Source organism: Ptychodera flava, chromosome 6 (genome assembly GCF_041260155.1).
Source record: "Ptychodera flava strain L36383 chromosome 6, AS_Pfla_20210202, whole genome shotgun sequence".
Lineage (NCBI taxonomy): Eukaryota > Metazoa > Hemichordata > Enteropneusta > Ptychoderidae > Ptychodera > Ptychodera flava.
Window position 1 is genome coordinate 23,365,113 of NC_091933.1, and position 24,242 is coordinate 23,389,354.

At 39.0% G+C, this 24,242-nt stretch overlaps 1 protein-coding gene across 1 annotated transcript in view; it reads left to right on the forward strand.

Moving 5' to 3' along the window:
* Nucleotides 1-24,242, forward strand: part of LOC139135208 (E3 ubiquitin-protein ligase HUWE1-like) — a 75,422-nt gene that overhangs the window by 19,332 nt on the left and 31,848 nt on the right. The window contains 28 exon segments of the mRNA XM_070702482.1: nucleotides 598-683; nucleotides 2,774-2,875; nucleotides 3,451-3,805; nucleotides 4,109-4,189; nucleotides 4,739-4,845; nucleotides 5,328-5,346; nucleotides 5,349-5,504; nucleotides 6,155-6,246; nucleotides 6,772-6,804; nucleotides 6,806-6,972; nucleotides 7,377-7,434; nucleotides 7,640-7,816; nucleotides 11,561-11,806; nucleotides 12,314-12,963; nucleotides 13,334-13,456; nucleotides 13,943-14,016; nucleotides 14,624-14,781; nucleotides 15,187-15,585; nucleotides 15,968-16,087; nucleotides 16,577-16,672; nucleotides 17,162-17,425; nucleotides 17,865-18,017; nucleotides 18,474-18,592; nucleotides 19,075-19,156; nucleotides 19,770-19,937; nucleotides 20,406-20,577; nucleotides 21,001-21,145; nucleotides 21,401-21,641. Of these exon segments, the coding sequence (XP_070558583.1) occupies nucleotides 598-683; nucleotides 2,774-2,875; nucleotides 3,451-3,805; nucleotides 4,109-4,189; nucleotides 4,739-4,845; nucleotides 5,328-5,346; nucleotides 5,349-5,504; nucleotides 6,155-6,246; nucleotides 6,772-6,804; nucleotides 6,806-6,972; nucleotides 7,377-7,434; nucleotides 7,640-7,816; nucleotides 11,561-11,806; nucleotides 12,314-12,963; nucleotides 13,334-13,456; nucleotides 13,943-14,016; nucleotides 14,624-14,781; nucleotides 15,187-15,585; nucleotides 15,968-16,087; nucleotides 16,577-16,672; nucleotides 17,162-17,425; nucleotides 17,865-18,017; nucleotides 18,474-18,592; nucleotides 19,075-19,156; nucleotides 19,770-19,937; nucleotides 20,406-20,577; nucleotides 21,001-21,145; nucleotides 21,401-21,641 (4,643 nt within the window).

Below are 24,242 nucleotides of genomic sequence, written 5' to 3' on the forward strand. Positions count from 1 at the left end.
GTGTATTATTGTGCAAAGTGAAAAATTTGCCATCTATTTCCAGCAATTACCAAATATAAAATTTGTTTCACTACTTGTTCATTTGAAATATACCTCAAAGGGTCAGATGTCAAAATTAATGAAAGCAATTTGCGATAAACATATTATAAAGGTAGTATGCACCTCAAAAGTAAGACTTAAACTTTCACTCAGATTTTTCGAAAGGAATATTTCAACCATTTACTTTCAAAATCAAGAACAAAAATCGGGGGTCACTGTGCAAATTTTGGTACTAGAAAAATAGAGTACCAAAGATTTACTGATACTTGAAATTCAAAATGGATGCCATCTCTGTGTTAACTCTGTGGAAAAAAATAAATTTTATGTCAAAAAACTAAGACTGAAAGTTTTTGCTACTCAAAGTGCTTCAAAATGAACCCCCACAAGTGGTAGATCAGAAAAGAATTGTAAACGTTTGAGAGTCTGAATATCTGTCCCCGAGGTGCATTCTACCTGAAAGCGTAGTTAGAGTAACCTGGTAATACTAGCCATGAGTCGTACAATTTGGAGGGAGAGAAATTTAAAAACGTAATGGCATACTGTTTCCACTTACCTCAGGTGGAGAAGCTTTGGTTGCATGTGGGATGATGGAATCACTGCTGAAAGTAATCAGCCATCCAGGAGACGAACAGACTCACACCACAGTAAGTTGTCTGAAGATGAAGATCTCACTGACCTGAAGAGCTTTCAGCAGATATTGCTGATGTGAAAATTTAGAAGCACTTTTATCACTCATTTGAATATAACATTTTAATACCGTAGCAGTGTTCTCCACAAGGGGTTTTTGACGGGCGGTGCACCCGGCTTCTTTTTGTCGCCGCCCACCTTTAATCTCGCCCGCCCGCCTTTAATCTTGCCCGCCCACCTTTGTTTTCTGTCGCCTAAACTGTTTTCACAGTCAGTTGTCCGAACAATATCTGAAAGCCTATTGAATAAAAATGACAGCAACTGACAACGGCGTGTAATAAAGAGGGACCGTTCACACATCTGTCGGTTTGTTTTGCGACTGCATGCAATCCTCAATGTTCTCCCCAGGCCCCGACGGCCCCGATCCTTTATTTTTTCGCCCGATCCTGTTTCATATCCGCCGGCGCCGATACTCTTTAGTAAATGTGGTTGAAGACCTATGTTTCTCAGCGGCGCTTTTGTCACGCTCTTATTTCAGCAAGCTTTTCAAGTGTGAAACGGCCGTAGTGCCGATGAACACTGGCTAAGACTTCAATTCAAAAAGCTTGAAATGTGTTAAGCTGCCGACCGTACAGTACAGACACCGTCCATTTCATACAACGGACACGGTACACTCGAAGGCTCGGTGTTGCATTTTTGTCAGCGGACACTCAGTCAAAGCATCTATGCTATTGTCAACTGCCATTGCCGCCAATGTCTCGTACTTGTAAGGATCAGAAGGTCAGGAAAAGTGATTTCGATCAGATCTGGCTAAAATCGTACGATTGGTTGAGACAAATATCAGATGCAAAAAAGTATGGTACTTCGCGTGCTCAGGTCGTTGCGTATCCGAGCCAAGTTAGCCATTTTGAGATCCGTGTACGTCCACATGACGTTGAAGCCATGTGTGTCATTTCCTGTCACGCATTCGTAACTTGCATGGATTCATTCGATTGACTTTGAGAAGCAGTTGCGTTTGATCAAGTTTCAAAATCCGTGACCGTTTTAAAATATCAAAGGCACAATGAAATGAAGTAAAAAGAAACTGCACGAGCTAAAATCATCATTCGTGTGATCATCCGAATACAACAGCTATGTACCGTACATACGGTTCTGTAGGCCTACTGTATAGTTCAAAGGTCGCGTGTGAGCGAGATCTAGTGCGCCGGCGTGCTCCACACAAACATGCATGGCAGCCTACGTCGCGCAGTTGTCGAAGTTTTGTACGTTTGCCGAACTAAGAGTCGATGAAATTTCAAATCTTTCTCTTGGAAATACTTGGTATCATTTTTTTTCGGGCCTCCCTTTATTATGAATTGAGTTTTAAAGTCAACGTATGTTTCTCTGCAGGCATGCTCCGCTGACTCCGCATTGTAACTTAGTGCATTATTCAGTCCCGTGTCAACTTGTCATGGACGTAAAAAAAAGACGTTCAGGCTTTACCAATCCGGCTACAGACAAACATATAGTAACAGAGGGTCACATGAAAACGTGCCACCATTTGCCACCGATTATTTCGAACACTGATTACTTCTCATGTAGGCCTACTTTTGAATTTTCATGTTGGTATTGTGCAATATATTTACTAAATTGTGTATTGTTTGTATTAGTTCAATGTGGTTTTTTTTCACTTTTGATGTTTTATTATTTATTTAAAGTAAATATACAGGATTTAAATGTAAAAATAAATTGTATAGCTTGCCATTAATCACTGCTGAATGGAGAAAAATATTGAGAATGTCAGAAGTATATCTCATCACTGGAGTGCCTTGTGAATAGCCCTGGTGATATGTAAATTGTATGCAAATACATATGCTAATTAGCCGCCCGCCTTTAATTTTCATTTGTGGAGAACACTGCGTAGGGCTGGAATTTGAATTATGTCTGCTGATCATTTGTCAGTCATCTCTCTGTTTTGTAATTGAAAGTTTTGTTAGAATCATAGAGCCAGCTAAGAGTATGTCACTGATCTGTATTCAATCAAATTTGTCTCAAAGATTTCCACAGAAATATACAGCCAAACAAAAGAGGTACTTCAAAAAGTATATAATTATTTTTTTCTTTGCAGTTTGTGACAAGAGCTGTAAGGGTAGTTGATCTGATCACAAATCTTGACATGGGGGCATTTCAAGTACACAATGGTCTGACAGTCTTTGTTGATAGGCTACAGGTGAGTTGTCCCTGCAATGATGGACTTACATGGTCCACAAAACCCCAATTTTCCAGCACTTTTAGTGTAAGCATTGCTTGGTCCCTCAGATGCTGCACCAATCAGTGTTTGTGATAAAATGCAATGCAAAAGTAAATATCAAGGCAGTTGATGTTATCTAAGGTGTTGGTGTTTGTCATCAGCACTTATGCCGTTTTTCTGCGTACATTCTTAATTCACAGGAACTATTTATGTCAGATAAACAATAAAAATGTGATTTTTGCTGAGAAATTTTTTCACAAGGAATTGATAAATATAGTGTAAGAAAAAAAAGGACTGGCGGGGCCTCTATAAGAGAATTTATTCCCAATTACTCAGAACTTAAACTGATAAGCAGCTTTGGTGGAAAGAATTGTCAGTGTTATTTTGCATATGATGAAAACTGTATAACAAAGTGTTGAGTCAACTTCACACCACAGGTCCATCAAGTCTCTTATGTTGAAAAAAATCCAAAGCTCAAGCTCTGAAATAGAAACAAAGTAAGATATACAAATATTTGATATTGGCAGTTCTAACAGCCAGTATGTTTTTTTCAGCACGAAGTTGACATCTGTAGAAGAGAGGTTCCCTATGTCATTAGACCAACTTTCAACAACCAGCCAGCTGAAGGAGGAGAGGAGAGAGAGGGAGACCCATCATCCCCTGGCCACCTGGATGATGAAATGGTTGCCATGGACACAAACAATGCAGGATCTGGCCAAGATGGAGGAAATGGTGGGATGGAGATAAATGATTATGTTGATGAGAACGATGACATGTCACAAGGTGGTAATGAACCGGCAAAACCAGGCCAGCAGTGTTTTCCTCAGAGAGCTGCATTGCTGAAGTCCATGTTAAACTTCTTGAAGAAAGCCATTCAAGATCCAGCATTTTCAGATAGCATCAGGCATGGTAGGTATTAAGAAGACCATTTGGCATTGTAGGCTCATGCTAGCTTCCTTTTCAGTGCTGTGTAAGGTCTGACCTTTATCAAGCAGTGTCAGATAACATATCGGTCTTAAGGAACAATATAAATAATCCGTTTGTATGGTCACTGTACAGCCCTGTCAAAAGCTATGTATGTTATTAAAGAAATATTACTACATCTATCTTCTTTGAAATTACTAGTTGACCCCTGTACGTCAGTTTTATCATGGAAACTGAGATTCCATAAAATAAAATAATGATACCTGGTTTGGTTCAATTTTTTTCCAGTCATGGATGGTACACTACCAAGCTCACTGAAACATGTCATCAGCAACGCAGAATACTATGGGCCATCTCTCTTCCTCCTCGGTAAGTTATACTATCTATTCCTGATTATACCGGGCTAGAGATTACTCTTTTTTCAGCGGGGTTGTTGTAGTGGATAAATGTGAGCTTGTAAAGCTACCCTGAGTAATATTACTGACTCTGTGTATATATCATTAATGATCATGAGATCATTGTATGTAAATTTATAGCCTAAGATTTTCATTGGATCGAACTGAACAAGGATCAAATATGTATGACATTGGGTCTAATATTTTTGAAGTAAACAATGTGATGTCACATCACCTTAACACTTGAAGGTCATTTCACTCCACAAATATAATATTGGAAATTTACTGAAGACATAAGCACGCCATACATAGTTGGTGTTGTTAAGTTCAAAAAGGGACACAGTGTGTGTTATAGTGGGTTGAAGAATCAAAGAAGTCTGGTCTTGTCATAGTTTGTAACATTTCACTCTTGTTTCTCTTCAAATCAAAGAATGAAGTGATGAAAGAGAAAACTGAAAATTAAGAGAGCATTGCCACTGTTTTTGTATGCATAACTAAACTATTTGTTCATCTTTTGTTGCAGCTTGTGAGTTAGTGACAGTGTATGTGTTTCAAGAACCCTCACTGTTATCTTCATTACAAGACAGTGGTGTAACTGATGTTATGCTGCATGCGCTGCTCATCAAAGATGTAAGTATGCTGCCCTCAGCCGCTCATTCCCAGTGTCTGTTATGGCCTTGGTGTGTATTGATAGAATATCAAGCAAATCTTAGAGTAAAGATTGCACATACAATGTGTAATAAAAGATACCATGTAATTTGCATCATCATCTCCATACCAGGGTATTTGTAATAGCAATGCACTTCATACGTGTTATTCCAATGAACTGTACCCATAAAAAGGTAGTATTGAACACTACATTTATCAAGCTGATAGTTACAAAACCCACCTGTATGTTCAATTTGGCAGTTTGAAAGCATCTCTCTAATAAATATTTGTTTGTCATTGACAAAGGCATTTGATATCATGAGCTGAAAGAATATAACCAACCAAACATAGTAATGAAAAATCAGATACACCTGAAGCTGTGTTATTTAGAGTATGTTTTCATAATCAGATAAAGTGATCGCGCCATTTTACTTTTTTCATGGCTTTACATTTTTTGTCCACAGGTTCCAGCCACAAAAGAGGTTTTGGCTCCTTGCCCAACGTGTTCAGCGCACTGTGTTTGAATGCCCGAGGTCTTCAGGCATTTGTCAAATGTAAACCTTTTGAGAAGCTTTTCAAAGTTTTGCTGTCACCTGACTACTTGCCTGCCATGAAAAGACGTAGAAGCTCAGAACCTGCAGGTAATGATTGAAAAAGATGAAAAACAATACAGTTTTCCTAATCTGTACTACCGTATCATTGCTAACACTCAAATTGTTTGTCTAGGTATATCGAAACAAGTAATAGGATGAACGCTATGTAAAGAAAGGTTTCCATCATTGATGTGTTGTGCAAATATAGTAATGAATTGATGAATTGGATTGATGAGGTGTGTCTTATAATGTAGAAATAGTGATATACCTGTCAATGCAAAATAGTTTTACTGTGAATGTTACTCGTTACAAGCCACAAATTACTGTTTCATGTGTGGAGGAGCGGAAATAAACATACAGATAAACCAAAATCCAAATTGCATCAGCTTGTAGTGTTCAGAGTTGTGCCAAAACGGATGTCATTCGAATGACATGCTCATTTGAATACTAGATCACTGGATTTTGTTGTACCTAAGAAGTTGGCTCTGCATTGTCAAAGGAATGAGGAAATTTATCCTATTCACTGTGTCACCCAAGCACTAACTTATAAGATGGATATTTCAATCGAAAAGACTGGACTTAACATACATGAGTCGCTGCTTTTAGCTTAAGATCACACATAAAAAAGTAATCCTGTCTCATACCTGGACAACAAGTGCCACTGGAGTTTATTCTAATTATCTTGCTGTCTTTTGCAGGTGATACAGCATCAAATTTAGGAGGAGCTATGGATGAACTGATGAGACATCAACCATCATTGAGAACAGATGCAACCAAAGCCATCATCAAGGTAGGCACTTCAATAGGCCAAACCCGGAATTCGAATCGACCACGGTACAAACAAAACCATGTGCGCAAACGCGCACAGACGTACGTGTATTTCCATACGCGTTAGTACACATGTGGGCTTGTTTGTACCAGCATCACGTGATTATTTGGGCGTACTGAGTCTGTAGAACGCATCGCGTCCTTTTTATTCCGGAGTAGAACCATTGTAGTATCAAATATCTTTAACATTAAAAGTATTCAGATTTTCAATATACTTGCCCTGTGCAGGCATTACTCTCAAGATATGTTGGTCTATAACAGGAGGGAGGTTGACAAATAGCACTGTCTTATGGCGTTGAGCAAAATATTGAGCGAAACACACAGGCCATTCTAATTCCCAAGAAGAGGGAGTATTGCAAAGATATTCTAATTACGGGATATCCCTTCACTCCTGTATACTATAGGTGAGTAGAGTAGCCTTTCCATGGTTTTGCTCAGGAAGAAAATCAAATTTACAGCCTTTGATATATTTCATATCATTTCACAGTTGCTTGAGGAGGTATGTGCAATGGGTAGAGATGCCAAATTTTGTGTGTAGCAGGAGTTCTGGCAAACCAGAGGGTTCAGCAGCGGCAGTGAGATCAGCAACCAGTGAGAATGAGGTGTCTAGTGAAGATGAAGAGGATGAAGATGATGTATCAAGCACAACAAGTCAAACTAGCACGCCTAAAACAGAGACAGAATCACAGTGAGACATGGCTCTTTTCTTTTTAAATTATCAAATCTTCACTCTATTCTGAGTTCGATTTTGTCTGCCAGCATTTTATTTTACACAGAACTTTAACATACACCATCTTGTCACTGACACACGTTGCACGATGGTACCTGAAAATTTCCTTTCATTATACTATGGGTTACATGCCATTGTTTTCAAAAGGTGACTGAACTGGATAAATTGAAAGGGTTTGGCAAAACAAACAGAGACTGAAACAAATGGGAAAACACCAGTTTAACACCCTTTGAAAAATATTTGTCATCTTTCATATTAGCCCATGCATGAGTAAATATTTTGACACAAATGTTTGACTGTTGAGGATTATAGTTGGTCAAAATTAAATGATAACCATGAATTTTGCTTTTTCTGCATTTCAGAGCTGTAGAATCAGAAACTAGGACCCCAATTCCTCTCTTAGATTATGTGCTTAATGTGGTGAGTGGAACTATTGTCATTAATATGCCATTTATAGCTCTTTTTCATTAATGAACAGCTCACTGCTTTTTTTTACAGCAAAGATTTTTGAATTAATTTGACTCGAAAAGTACAGCTTCTTTATTGGCAAGAGGTTTCCTGGAGTTATGGAAAAAATTTTTTTACCGTGATGATCAAATGCCCATGTGTGTTTTTTCTCTCTCAGATGAAGTTTGTGGAGTCAATCTTGAGCAATAACACAACTGATGATCACTGTCGGGAGTTTGTAACACAGAAGGGATTGATTCCTCTGATGGGTATTCTTGGCCTGCCAAATTTACCAGTAGATTTCCCAACCACTCCTGCTTGCCAAGCTGTCGCAAGTGTCTGTAAATCCATCTTGGTAAGTTAGTTGATCATTCTCCCTCATCTGTGTGTACCCACATGTATATGTGATATTGCTGCTGTATTTCTATCCACTGAAACAATTTGTGGCAGTATTATTGTACTTGGGCCTCAGCCCAAGTACATTTGTTTTCATTCCGTGGGGAAAAACTCTGTAAGGTATAACCATTTCTGGCTGAGACCAGGGAGGGCAAAATGTCTTGGCTTCATCTTTCTTGGCATAATAAATGGCGTAATGATGTTAACTGAATGGAAGTGCTGCTCTCAGCCAGTCTTGAATAAGTGAGATGTGAATATTAATGCTTCTCTATCTGAGTTTTTGCCACAAAGTCTTCTGAATATAATCAAAATATGCATCGAAATGCAACAATTAATGCACCCTCCGTTTCCTAGGCGATGGCACTACCCTTGCTACGCCCACTGGACGAGCCAAAGTGGGAGGGGTAATTTCAGTTTGGTCGAACAAGAGGGCCCGAGACCAGAATTTAACATTTAAACTTGAAACATGTTTAATCGCTGACAAGATGTGGACTAGTGTTAATTAAAGTAAAAGTGTGAAAAGGAAAGGTTTTATATCCCGGACAAAATGAAAAACATTACGACTGGAAACTGTACCCCCAGTTGAGAATAGTAATGCCCACATCGATGGAGAACACTTATCCTTGAGCTGAGAAAACCAGACCATCATTTCAAAATAGAGCTGCAGATTCCAGAAGCTCGTTCAAAATAGCTAGGTACACCCCATAAAGGGGTGGTTTCGAGTTTTGAGGGCAAATTTCGCCCCCTTCATATAGAAATCGTACGTTTGTTTTTTCAGGAGAACACACCATTTGACACAAAATTTGCATGTAAAGGGGTCGCCAGTAAGCACGTGGTCAAATCTGGCATAAGAAACAATATGAAATGTTGGGTAAAGCCAGTCCAAAATAAACTGATTTGAACTTTTGTGTTTTGTAATTTATACCACTGCAGTAACATTACCTTTTTTTGACAACATCACACAATGTAATACGTTTTGAAACTGAATACTCCGACGTATTCTGTGTCTCCTTTGCTGAAAAATACGGTATGCCGATTACCAGGTAAGGAGATGATGACGTCAAGACAGAATTGTAGTGCGTTTGGTCCTGGATGGTGCACGAAGTTTGTCAAGGTAGCTTGTGTATTTATTTCCTAAATGGGAGAGATTAGGGTCGATCTAAACGAAGGCCGAAGAATGTTATGATACTCTAAGCGAGCTGAACTCTAACGCGAATGGTTGGATAATTTGGAGGATGTCTAGAATGATCTCGTCTCATTAAGATTATTTGGCGGTCAGTATTGAATTTCAACTGCGTCACAAGTTTGCGAAATGAGTATTCCGTCGAACTGTCAACAAATGATATTTTAGAAATCTGGAGACGTGGCACATCGCATTTTTATTTTAGTATTTGATATTTTACAAAAGATTTAAGAAGCAATGATTTTGTCGAAAATTCTGAAAAAAATATAGGAAGATTCGATCGTGAACACATTTTCACTTGGGGTCAACTAGCCCTGCGTACGATGCTGTGTGTTCCGCTACAGCTAATCGCCCCGCTCACCACAGCCCTGCAAAGACCCGTACGTAAGGTCGGTGACTTCAAATCCATTTTGGGACTTGACGTAAAAAGCCAAATTACTGCCGAAATTCAGCGTTCTTGGGCCCAAGTCGTATCCCAGCCTACCTCAGCTACTTGATCGCTTCCAAAAATGACAGTCTTTTATTCACTTCTCGTAAATAACCGTCGATGTCGGCAACTCTCTCGCTAGCCCTGCGTACGATGCTGTGTGTTAGCTGTAGCACATAGCTCATCGTACGCAGGGCTGGGGGTCAACATGGGGTCGCAGCCATGTTGCCTCAAAACTTATTTCTGTCTGCACTCAAAACTCAAAAATTTCGGATATGAACCTGAAAAATTGATGCAATTTTGTCAAACTTCGGCGAAATTTCAGCCTATAGACAAAATTTCATCCAGGTAAGGTAAATTTACTGAAATTTGATCGACAAATAATCCTGAGCTTGAACGTGACAGCTAGCCTTCTCCGGGACTCCGGGAAGTCAAGCATCCAGCTGCCCATACACAGTTGCCCATATGGCCAGGTTTATGAGATTGTTTTCAAGCGACGGCGGCAGACCGTACGGGGCTCTGGATATGAACCTACCGCCGGTGTAGCTGTAATAACTGTTGCGTTGTTTTTAGTGCCCACTGACGAAGTCCTGGGGGAGTTATAGGTTTGGTCATGTCAGTCCGTCCGTCCGTCCGTTCACGCAGATATCTCAGACATGCCCTGGTCAATTTCTTTCAAACTTGGCACAAGAATAGAACCCAACCCATACAGATGCACGTCGATTTGTTTCACAATGCGATCGAATTTGGCCGTGTTAGAGGACTTTTTAGTTTACACCTCCATAGACTCCCATGTATAAGGCCAAGAAAATAAAATTTAGTTTCTCATCGTATTCATATTGGCTAAAGGATGCAGTTTTTTGTCCCCACGGATAAAGTCCAGGGGGCTTATAGATTGGGTCATATCCGTCTGTGAGTCCATCAGTGAGTCCATCGGTTCACGCACATATATCAGACATTTGACAAAATATCATGTGACCTTGGTGACCTTTGACCTCAAATATACATTATTGTCCATAACTCAGTAACCACAAGTGCTACACCCTTCATATTTGGTATGATAGGACACCTTATGACACCATATATTGTACCTCATTAATTATGCACATATCTTATTTTGAGCGAGCCAATAGAGCTAGAGGTCTGATTTTTGGTATATAGGAATAACTTAGCAATACAATTATTATGACAAAATGTGACGTGACTTCAATGACCTTTGACCTCAAATATATATATTTGTCCACAACTCAGTAACCACAAGTGCTACACCCTTCATATTGGTATGATGGGACACCTTATGACACCACATGTTGTACCTCATTGATTATGTGCATATCTAATTCTGAGCAAGCCAATAGAGCTGGATGTCCGATTTTTGGTATATAGGGATAACTATAGGGTAGAAATCTAAATATGCCCATCTAAATATTAGACATCTACCATCGAGAACAAAAGAAATTTGCTGTTATTTGAATATTTAAGGAGTTTAAGCAATTTGCACTATAAATAAAGAACCCTGCCTCAGCTCCACAAAAGTTGCTAGACATATTTTGCCGTTGTCATGCCATTGCTTCGTTTAATAACCAGTTAATCAAATGCCTAATTGACAGGAGGAAATTCAAGACCATATTTGAATAGTAGTATATATTGTCCTCAAAATTACTCTATCACGGCCCAAGTACTCATTGCCTTCAGCAATACTGCTTGTTTAGTTAAGTTTGCCTCAAACCTTATTACTGAGAGAACCTATTTTTTGTGGAAAGTGTCAAGTTAGAAGAAAATAAGTTATTAACAGTATTGCTTAGTTCCTGAAATGCTGACCAAGCCTTGTGTTGATACAGTTCTGATGTAATCAATAAGTGGTATTGTGTCATTTTGATGCAGATTGTCAAAAGCAGTTGCATTTATCTGCATAGATTCGGACAGTCTTTTGAACTTTGCATCAGCTATTAACACTGGCTTGTGACTTCAATTATGAGCTGATGATGACTCAGATGACAAAAGTTTGTGGTTACATAGTTGGAACAGTAACAGTAAAGAAATAACATTTTATTCCTTTCACCCCTCAATACTGATACCTTTTTTTCTTGCAGACGCTAGCCCATGAACCTCAAGTGCTTAAACAAGGTCTTCTACATTTAAATGAAGTTTTGCAATCACTGGAACCCTTACACCAACCTGTGGAGGCTCCCGGTGGATCAGTACTTCTCCGAGAATTGGCCAATGCACCCAACATTTCAGAGGCACCCCTGTCAGCTGCAGCCACCCCATTGTTGCATGCTATGGCTTCTGCACATGCCTACATTATGATGTTTGTCCATGTTTGCAGGGTTGGGTCGGTAAGTGTGCATAGATGATGAGCATCCCTTGCCTTTTTCACCCTATCACGGAAATTTATTCAAAAAACAAATTTCTCAGATTGGAAGAATATATTGACATGGGCGAATGAGTGACAGTTTCACCAAGGGAAGTTTGAGTAAAAGTTCCTATTACTATAACCTGCCCTATCAATAGGTGGAAACCATATCCACTTTCAGGTTTGCTCAGATCAATGGTGAAGTACACTGGGTTACTGTATGCAAGACATGATTATCAGGGCAAGTATTATTTTGCTCTGGAAGGCACCTTTTTAAAGGTACATGTCAGGATATCCGGTTGTTATTTCCACACATATCCTACACATCATATAGTTATAAGCTCAGTAAATGTTTCACAATCTGCTTGCTTTTGTTACACGCAGAGTATTTATATTCACAAAAATGAGGAGGAAACTAGTGTATTTGACAAGTGATAAAAGACATCCGGTTTCTGGCCTTTTCTTTAAGTGCTGTTTAATTTCATTGCAGAGTGACATCAGGACAATTTCAATCAATCACTGGGGTTCAGATCTTGGACAGAAAGTCCTTGAAGGACTCAGTAGACTGTATTCTTCATTGGTGTGGGAGAGCACCATCCTGCTAGCTCTTTGCACCCCTGACTCCTTGCCAGAAAGTTCTGAATTCGGTAAAGGAGACATGGAAAAGCTGTTACCAAAGGACTTCCAACCTGATTCACTTGGGAAAACTGGGAAAGGGAAAGATGATAAGCCTGAGGCTTCCACAAGCAATAATGTGAGGACTAATGATACAGGAAGTGTACCAATGGATACTTCTTCCAATGGCATTACACCCATGGATATAGATGATGATAAGGTGGTCACGACCCAAGATGGGAAAAATAAAATCAAAATGTCTCCGCAGCTCACACAGCAGGTGAAGCAAATAAAACCGTTGCTGTCGGCTTCATCAAGGCTTGGGCGAGCCTTGGCTGAGCTCTTTGGACTGCTTGTCAAGCTATGTGTTGGTTCCCCGGTCAGGCAGCGGAGAAGTCACCATTTACCCACAAATCCCAGTTTACCTCCAGAGCCTGCCAGACTGACTGCAACATCTCTGTGTAAACTCCTAGCAAGTGGACTGTCCTGGATGCCACCAACTTGTTCACCAACTCCCAGGTTCAGGTAAGCTCTTCAGCGTTTTTGTGTGTGAGTACCCTTTGGTCAAGCCTGTCAAATTTCTTCTTAAAACCTTTGTCTTTAGCTCACATTTGATATATGTATATATACCAAAGAGAGGTATTCTGGAGAGTCAGTCTCAATTGCATCTCATTTGCATGCCTGTCTGTATGTTTACTATATGAGGATAAGGTAGATCAAATTATGTTAATTACTGCGTATTTACGCTGAAGTCTGTATATATTTCTCTAATGTCATTGAACCTCTCTTTGCTCTAGCTATTGGCATTTTAGCTTTGTTTTACCTGGGGAAACTTCTGAATATTTTTCGTCAATACAATTGCTCAGAAAGTGTAATTTATCTGTTTTGATTTCAGATTGACATTTTTCATATGTTCAGTTGGATTTACATCACCCATGCTATTTGATGAGAAGAAATATCCCTACCATTTGATGCTGCAAAAGTTCATGTCATCTGGAGGACACGCTGCTCTGTTTCAGTAAGTGGATAACTACAAATCACAAGATGACAGTTAAATTTTAGTGTTGTATTCTGCTACTATGTTATAGACATAAATGTGGATAATTGTGTAATATTTCCCATCAATTTGTATTGATTGCAAAACACAAAGTAGCTTAGTGCTTCCATGGATAAGTTAATAGCATAGCAGTAAAATACAGCAATCTGTATCTACCAACCTGTTGAAGAAGTATGCCTGGCTGTTCCATGTACCAAGAATTTGGACAAAAACAACATAGCTTTCCATCAACTCTAGTATTGCCCTAAAAAGCAAATGTAGGTGTGGTGACTGACCACCAAAACAAGAATTCATATCATTTGTAAAATCATATCTACATAATTTTGCTCAGTCGTGGTGTACCTGCGTTGCTGTCAGTCCTAGCTTGCACAGTCCCCTCCCCTCCCAAGTGTACCCAATGTCTTATGTTGCATTAAGTGTATATAAATGTCTTGAAATTGATTGCAGAACCTTCAATTGGGCCTTGTCAAGTGGAGGAAATGTTGATGCAAAGGATGGTCTAGAACATCCTGACCTTCCTGGTAAGTTTAGTTCTTTGATAATCAATTTCTTCTATACATGCAAGACATGGTATTCAATACGTGAAGTGATTTCATACAGACATCCATGTTGTTGAACTCCATTGTGGTGAGGAACATAGGCGTAATACCTACTGTTCCTCAAAAGTGTTCAACTGGTAAACATAACATAACTAACCTAGTAGTAGTATCCATCGTGAATCATCGCTGGTGCTGAACAATGTTTATTACAAAAATCTCTCTGAAAGAAATATGTTTTATGTGTAGACTTGAAGCTTTCCTTAGTTAGAGCAGAGCATATATTTTATGGGGTAGCAGTTGTTTCCATAGGAATAGAGCAGATTGTGCAAATGATCCTTTCCCCTGTGACTTTAGCTTTGTCCCAGGGATTTTCAGTTTCAATCTAGAACTGGAGCAAAGATATTTGTGTTGGGTTTTATTGTTCAATCAGATGTGTGATGAATGGCAGAGCTAAACCATTGATGGCTTTGTATGTCAATATTTACTGTATTTCTACTGTATCAGTAGTAGCTTCTGATGGAGAGCATTTCTGACAAACTGTGAAAGAATGTAGAGCAATTTCTGATTGACTCTTTGCCATTTCTTGCAGATGGCACCGGAGAGTTTTTGGATGCATGGCTGATGTTGGTTGAAAAGATGGTGAACACCAAGACTGTACTGGAATCACCACACACTTTGCCCACCAAGGCAACTCAAGCAGGTTTTGTACCATTCAGTCCTGTACAGTTCCTGATACACACACATAAGGTAGGAATAATATCAAAATGGAAAATTTCCTAACAACACTATGACCTAATTAAACAAGTGAAGGTTACTTGTTACAGTAAACTACTAATGTAGTACGTGATTGCAAAGAAACTACTTCATAAGTGTTAATTCTTTCATACTTTTGGATTGATTTTGTTTGTTGTCTGTATTTCCTTTCTTTGTCTTGTTTCCCATGATTGCCTGTGATTTTCGCTGCAGCGAACACTACGTATTATCACAGAAAGTTTTAGTCTGGTATTGATTATTATTCCCAGGATGAAATCATGGTCCTTTCATAATCTGCTATTAATTTGTCTTGAGAACATAATCTGTTCTGAGGTTTTGATGTTTCAGGACAAAATTGTAATCGTGAGTCTTTTTGTTTTAAATCGTTGACCCTGACAGGCAGCATTCAATGCAATAATGAATCTGTGGAACAGGAAGCCCCTCAAAGTCTACGGTGGCAGGATGTCTGAAAGCATGCTTGCCATCCTCAGCCACATCCTCCGAGGAGAGGCAACGATCAAAGAGAGACTTGAAAAAGAGAAATTGTTGCTAGGTGTGAATACAGCAGCAACAGCGGAGAGTGGTGCTTCAACATCAAGTGGTAGTGCTGCTGGAGCTGGTTCTGGTGCTAGTCGCAGTGGTGGCGGTGCTGGTGGTGCTGGGACTAGTACCAGCACTGGCACAGACACTGGCAGTAGTGGTACTGCTGCCAGCATTGCTGGTCTTGGCAGTCTTGGTGGTCTGGGAGGTATCTTAGGCAGACGAGAACCTGAGACTAACCCTCAACATCTCCAACAAGTGAGTGTGTGGTGTACTTCTAAATCTGATACAATGTCATCAGATTTTCTGGGGCATATGCTGCTGGAAGCATTAACGATTCAATAATGGTAACACTAAGACAAGAAATCGCTGTAACAAAGTTGGATCACATTATGTAGCCAAATCATAATTTTCAAAATAATTCCTTCTGTGTTTCATAAGTGTTGTCAATTAAACGTACTAGTTACATACAAAGCAACATTTCAACTAGCAGTGTGAAGCCTACACTACACTAATACTTATGTAGTCAGTGATCAAGAAGAAACTTTGAGTATCATTTCAAAACAAACTGTTAACACCTCAAAATCTCCAATGATCCCATAGAAATTGAATGATTTTTCTCGCTGTGCATTCAATTCAGCTGATGGACATGGGGTTCACCAGAGAGCATGCAATGGAAGCCCTCATACACACCACATCAATAGAACAAGCCACAGAATGGATTCTGACTCACCCACCACCATTACCATCAGGTGCACAGGTCAGTAAATGAAAAGTTCAGTAATTAGCTTCCAGATCAAAGAAGTTTTTGCTGTTAGAAGATACTGTTATAGATAATCTTATTGTGTACAAATTTGCACCAATGCACTGCATTATCTGGGTTTATGATAGAGGTAACATTCCAGACTGAGTCATTCTATGAATATAGTTCATAGGAACTTGCATGATTGGTACAGAAGCTAGTGCAGTGTTATATCATTACATGTGGTTTGTATTCACTTACAGGAACACTGATGTTCACAAAGCACTTGCCTACCACTGATCAAGTGTACGTTTTCTGACTGCAAGTTTGCAGTAGCTCTCAACCAGAGCGACTCACTCATGACATACTTCCAAACAGAGAGATAGGCTAAATGACCGTTCTTGCAAGTCATTGCACGGTAATTTGCAGACTGCTAATGTTAAAGTGATGGTAGAGACACTGTGTTTCATTTCAAGTCTTGACACGGAATCTTGTTATTTGCTGCAGGACTTGGCTATTGAGTTTGGATTGTCAGAAGAAGACCAGATGATGAGAGCAATAGCTATGTCATTGGGAGAAAATGTTCTGATGTCGACAGAGGAGGTAGGTACTCACCTATAACAGCTGATACACAAACCAAAATAATGTTATCTGATACACATACTTCTGTAGGTGCAAAAGAGGGATCGTTGTAAAAGATTTGTAGTTGTTTCAGGGGGTTTGTGTCAACATGACAGGTGTTGCTGTTATCTGTATGCTTTACAACGACTCAAGTAGACTTACAAGCTTGTTCTAGTGACAAAGAAAACCTTAAAGTCCTTCAAAAACAGTTGATTTCATAGTAGATAGGTATTGTGAATATCTGCCAAGGAGGGTGAATTCTTTGTATATCTTGGTATAATATCTTCTCTTTACCAAGAAACAGTACGCATAGTTTATGTTCACATCAGAACAATGTTGAAGTTTCCCAGCATGCTGAAAGTTACAGAATAGAAACATGGAAATTGATAAATTTGGGGCCTTAGCTGATTTCATGCTGGACAAAATGGGACCTAAGATATTTCCACTTCCAATTTTCTGTGGACAAATTAGGAAGAAGAAAAGAAGAAGAAAGAAGAGGAGAAAAAGAAGGAAGAAGAAAGGAAAGCCCAGGAGGAGAAAGATCGGATCAAGTGGGAAGATCCCCTGGAGAAAAATGTTCTGGACAATTTCACTGCTAAGATGTTGCCTGGGTGTCTTCGCCTGCTAGATGAGCTACCAGACACTGTGTATAGGATATGTGATCTGTTGGTTGTCGCAAAGATGCGTAATGGAAATGAATGGAGAAATGACATACTTCAATGTCTTGTCCAACAGGTAAATCTCACTTTTGAGTCATGTTTTTTTTTTTTGTGTGGCTTTCAAGTGACACTGTACGCAATGTAGAAGCAGATGAATATGTACTGTTTATGGAAGTATCAACTGTGATATATGTAGACATACAGGTTTGCACAGGCATCGTTTTGTTCATACCTGCCTCCAGATTTTCACCTCTTTCTCTTAATGTTGACCTTGAAAAGGAAGTATACCTAGATGAATGCATACAGTCATTATCCTCAGCTATTTGTTTGATCCAAACTAGAATGGGGAGTTACTGCAAAAAATGCAACAGACATATGAAGATGCTGAAAATATTTTTTTTCTTGGAAGGAACATATTCATAAAGCAAAATAGAAATATTTCCGAGTGCATAGTCAGGCCTTTTTGTAAACAGTCTATTCCACAATTTGAAGTTAATTTTCTTTCAAACTTGCAGATATCAGAATGTGCATCAGTACTACTTGAAGCATCTGCTCCAATGACCACATCAGACGACAGAACAGTGACTGAATGGGCCAAACAACTCACTTCATTACCAGAAGCTGCCAAATTAGCATCTAGGATACACATCTTCAGCCTTCTCTTTGAGGTATACAGTCATATTCTCTGTACACATCTTATGTTCCATCCCCCCCTGGTGAATTGCATTCTCTCTTATCGTACTCTGTATGACTTGATATCATCGAATGAAAAAATGACATGATATAATGGCTACTCTCACATAATGTTACCACAAAGTTATCTTATTAGTCTTTTGATACTTATGCACTAATTTAAATCATTTTGATACCTTTAGAAGATCTCTTTCATTTCCCATCCCTTTTTTTACCACGCACTGTGATGGCACAAAAAACTGTGATGGCACATTCTTTAATATATTCACTACATCGCTTATGACAGAATGCAAATGTATCTTTAAAAAATACAACATGTGTACTTGTCCTTGATTTAACCCTAAACTTGGCAGAAAAAATCACATGATAATAAAGTTGTGACAAACATTTCTCATACCCTAACTGTCATACCCCCTGTCATTCCTTCACAGCAAATGAAAATACCATGTGCTCAGGCATTGGAGCATTCAGCTGCATTGGACACCTTGGTCAGACTACTTGATAGCACACAGCAGTGCCTAGCTGCTGCCAAAGATTTGTCAACACCAAAGTAAGTGGTGTTAAAAACAACAGCCATTATAAAGACAGCAGTATGAGTGATGGGGACAAAGACATCAGTGTGAATGTTGGAATGCCCAGCTGGTCTACATCAGGGAACAGAATCTTGCTTGTCCATTCTACAAATAATTCTGCATTTCTCTAAAATCATGTCCATAACAACTCCAAGTAAATGCAAATAAAATCAGTATTTGTTGTTTGAAAGATTCCTTGCAAAGATGGGTTGGTTGTAGAGTTTGTGAAGCAAACACTGACAACATTGCAAAAGACATTATAAATGCCAACTGGCAGTCAATGACTTAGGTCAGCAAGCATTTCTATCCAGATTACTTGTTGCTCAGAGCTATTGGACATCCATTGCACCACTTAATTTATCAAGGATTGTATCTCAGGTCGTCATTGTATGGAATTGGACCAGCAAATAACACTGTTGCTGCCTGTGAGTAAAAGAATGCAACATTTGTTTTGCTTTAGGTACTTAGCTCCCTTGATGTTACTCATAGACCTTTATGAAAAGACGGCACTGGCAACCAAAAGGAGAAAGGAACAGAGAAAGGTAGGATTGGTTTTGCACCATAAGCATCCAATCTCCATTAAGCAATAATATAGCAATATAGATTTTGTAATGCAATACAGGTCATTTCATTTTGGCTTTTCAAAAATATTTTCCAAAGACAAACATGCTGTTAAAAAAAAGGTGGTATTATCAATGTTATCAAAAATGAATATTGAGTGTTTTGCTGAACAATTGTATTTGATCATATATTTTACTATTTTATTGGTACATTTGAAATTCAGAATGTGAGAAACAACCTGGTTGTGAATATGTCTGATTGTTATGACCAGCTATGTGCATTGTTACTCACAAACTTTTGGGTCAAATTAGGAATTTCTTAGGACTTGTTTTCGTCAGCTGTGTACCAGTTTATGTAATGTGTAAAATTGTATTGTGATAGAGAGAACTTCTTTCAGTTAGTTTCATATCATTTTAGCTCAGAGGGCACACTTACCACTTGACCAACAGATTACTGATACAAAAACACTTTAAACATATACTAATGACCTTGTCACCTTCAAACACCATACAATACAAAGTAATTGACGTGAATACCAGAATCACACTTGGTTCAGATTATGTAATTTTTGCTCATTTCCTATGTTACTACCAGGTGGCCTCCCACACTTGGAAATGGTTTGATGACCGCAATGGCAAGTGGTGTCACTACAGCTCCAACAACAACAAGACTATAGATGATGCATACTATGCAGGGGAGTCCAGCATTAGGTTTGCTGCAGGCAGAAGAAGGTATACAGTGCAATTCAGCCATATGGTGCAGGTAAACAAAACCACCATTTCCAATTTGCAAATTTAATCATCTTTCTATTACTCATTTAATTTTTGTTTGGCGTGTTCTTCCCACCTGTGACATCTAATATATATCATATGTTCAAGCCCTAAATATCTGTTTTGATATTTCAAAGATATCCAGCCATATTCAGACTCTACACATTGGTAGTCATTTAACAGATGACTTATCAAATCGTATGGATGTGGGATATAATTCTGACCACAAGATTGCTGAAAATGTAGTCAGGCTTTCAGTGAAATTCAACCTGGCCATTGTGAACCTCTAACCCCTTGGGAGATAAAGGATTAAGTTCAGTTTACCTCGTTGAATTTGAAACAGCAGTGTAAAGATTTTGTTATATAGGTCAAATTCTGGCTTGGTTTGCCGGCTTTTACCTGACTGAACAGTGAGGGCGCTAATTATAGTGTTCACTTTATATGTTCATTTGTACCTCAGATCAATGAAGAAACTGGCAATAGAAGGCCAGTCATGTTGTCAATGTTGCCAAAAGAAGAAGACCATGACAAGAAGAGTGATAATCGAGATAAGCAGGAATCAGAGGAACCCGGAAAGAAGAGAAAGACACAAACAGATGCAGATGGTCCTTCCAGCAAACAGCCGTCCAAAGGTAAGTTGTTCTCCTAGTGTGAGTCACATACTGCTAGACTTTTTTATCTCATATATCATGCTTGTACCCTACATCTCACCAAAAGTAAGGTGTGGGTTTGGTCCCAGTGAGAGTTCCATGAGCCCAGTCCTAAATCTCTTTGGTATATCAATCAAGAAAAGCAGCCTGTGTATTTTTGGTCCCAGTGAGAGTTCCATGAGCCCAGTCCTAAATCTCTGTTTGGTATATCCATCAAGAAAAGCAGCCTGTGTATTTTGAATAAAGCTTTTCTTGAATGGTAAAGTTCTTGATCAAAACATTGTATGATGTTTTATTGTCACCTTCATTACTACGTGATGACTGAGTGAGAAGGATTGCTGTTTCAGTACTGAGATAGTGGCATTACATCAAATAACAAGTGAGTGCATTATGGCATTCCAACAGGCACCGAAGGTGTTGCCAGCTCTGGTGAAGTTCAGGACAAGAAGAAGCGTGAGAAAACAGAGGCCAATGAAAAAGAAGAGAAGAAGGAGTCACCAGTAACTGTAATACCAGGCCTATCACCAGAACAAGTGTTGGTCATTGTCAGGTAAGACAGTCTACAACAAACAATGATATAGAAAAAATACAAATGGAAATATCTAAATTTTACTTTCCAGATTTTGGTTTCAGAAGATTTATGTCATGAAGGCACACTACCTTTTACCCAACTGTCATAATGATTTGGTCAAACGTTAATGTTTTCAGTTGTGAGTGTTGACCTGTTTACAGAGATAGAAAAGGTTAATATACACTAAAGATGACTTAAGTTATATCATCCTCCTTGTGTTAATTCCTCCCACAGGTGCTGTGTTGGGTTGATTAGCATACCAGTAGATCCAGACACACTGCATGCCGTGATGAGGGTCACACTCAGATTTACCAGAGAACATCAATATGCTGTCATGTTTGCAGAGTTGGATGGTCCAAAGAAGCTACTGTCACTGAAAATGTCCTCTTCTTTCTCCGGGTTCACTTCCCTTGCCACGTTGATAATCAGACATGTCTTGGAAGAACCTAACACACTGAAACACACCATGGAAAAAGTAGGTATTATTATCTTGTGTGTGTGTCTTTCTGCCTCCTTGCCCATTTTATCTTTATGTTACTTAGTGTTGTAAAAGTCTTGTGTTTCAACAGTGTCAGTGCAGGATAGAAGGTATTGCGGAATGGGTATTGAACCAGTAGTTCTTGAAGTAGAACAACTATGCTCGTGTCTTGTTCTCTGGATTTCTTTAAATCCAAAGAATGTCAGGGGTTTGCTATTGTTTATCACTTTCTATTTCAGACCTGTAAACACCCACAGCATTTTTAGCGACGAAGTTACGTAACTGAGGAAGCTTATAGGGTTGGGAGAGGCAAAGTTGACGTCATTTCCGTCAACAACTTCCGTAAAACTATTTTGTCACACCACGTGATCAGTGTTATCTAACGACTACAGCATACCATTCACGCTGCACACTCATTATCAGCGAAAATATTATCGTGTTGGATTGACATTATAATTGAACTTAGAGCGTACGTGTGAGTGTATTGGCTTACATGAAAATGCGATAGACAATGATGCATTTACGTTAGAACGTCCATGCTCGATCAAATTGTTTTTGTTCAGTCGGTGTAAATTACGAGAGTGGTTGATGTGGATGGACATCTTGCGTGCGTTTGGTCTTTGTCTGACATGCATGTCGTTTCAATCTCCTTTTTACTGTGCTGGGGAGAATGAATTACGTTCCTCATGGGTTTCAACTATGTAAAGAAATACGAAGTTTTGAGTGGATTTACGATTTCGTTTGCAAAATTACGAGCGAAAATTTCAGCTTCCCATTTCATCGGCGCGACCGTGCAAGAAACCTCAGTCTCCTGCTACCTCCATGATCACATGTTGTACCACACGAAAGGCCCCTGAAACACTCAGTGTGTAGCTAAGCGTGTGGAAATTTTCGTAGTGTTTTTTCTCATTTAATTTGGCAAATTATCAGCAAAAAACTCAATAATTCAAGGTAACCCTTTCTTCTCAATCGCTTCCTGGAGTTTCAAAGTCATACCAACGAAAATGAGTGAAAAATTTCGGTGCAAAAATCGTGCATCGGCGAGAGTAGAGACTGAGAGTATTCATACAGAAATAGCCCATGATTCGAGCTTGGTTTTCGTGTTTTTCGTTTGAATTTTGGCCAAATAGTCGCTTTTTAGCGGGTTTTGAAATTTTTAAAGCATCTAAAAACATTAAAATGACTTTTCATTAACAAACGAAATAAAAAACTGAGAAATTCAATTATTTATCTACAAAATAAAAATATTTTTGGCAAGTGAATCATGCAGCTAAAAAGTGAACAATCAATGTTTTGGACGAGTACGTAGTGTGAGCGATTTTCGTGGGGATTCCCCGACCGTTCGTTCATTGCTGTGGCGCTCGAATACGCACTACGCAGTCAGTTTCTGTGAAACGGGATGAAATTTTCTTTCAGGCGAGGCGTTTCAAGTTACTCTTGAGAAAAGTTACTTATTTATCAGTTGTTGTTTTACTGTTTCATGACACATGTTTTTGATTCAATCACTTGTTGACCTGAAAAACAACGATATTTAGTACTCTTTTTCAACAGACTTTTTATAGTAAGTAGCCGCGGTAACAGCTGTCAAAATACTATCGTTTTAAAAGTACATTTTGAGTTAACTTTGTAAATGAACATTCTGAACCATCGTGTAATGTTATGCTTGTCATAGTATCTGCAATTGGAGAATTACTTCACATAGAATAATTTGTAAATGTAAATCAGTGCTGTTGAAGATTATTTAAGTGTCAGGGTGTTGCCAAATCTTGTGTGCATATAAGTATGTCCGGTTCTGAGATGAGCTGTATTGGCATCGAAAGGAATTTGTTAATAACTGACAATTTAATTAATACAATCAATTTTGAAATTTACTCAAAACTTTTGAGACTGAATTTGTAAATTTACCAAGAATTTCGGAAACTAGAGGGGAAACAGACATAACAGTGTGATGGGCGGACCAGAAAGTCCATGGAAATCAAGCAGGTTGTTCTTACATGAACATTGCTGTTTGGTGTGTTGATTTGTAACACTTACACTATGCTAACATGTTTCAACACCCAAGGAAACATTTGCAACTTTATAGTCAATGCGACATATTAATAAAATTATTTTAATTTTGTATCGGAATATCACAAAACAATGTTGTGATCATCGCAGTCCAGCTGTTATGAGTAAGCATGTGTACTTGGCTGGACCGATCAAGTTTCTGCAAAAAATCATTTCACTGTCAATGACAAGCTAAAGTGACGTCTTTAATAAATGTGTCCATTCAGTGACACGAAGAAAGTTTGTCAGTCCCCACGGACGAAGTCTGGGGGGACTTATAAGTTATAGATTGGGTCATGTCCTTCTGTCCGTGCGTGCGTGCGTACGTCCGTCCGTCCGTCCGTTCACTCAGACATGCCCTGGTCAATTTCTTTCAAACTTTGCACAAGGATAGTACCCTACCCCATACAGATGCACGTCGATTTGTTTCACAATGCGATCAAATTTGGCCGTGTTAGACTTGGAGGACTTTTTAGTTTACACCTCCATAGACTCCCATGTATAAGGCAGTTCTCCATAGACTCCGATGTATAAGGCAGTCCTCCATAGACT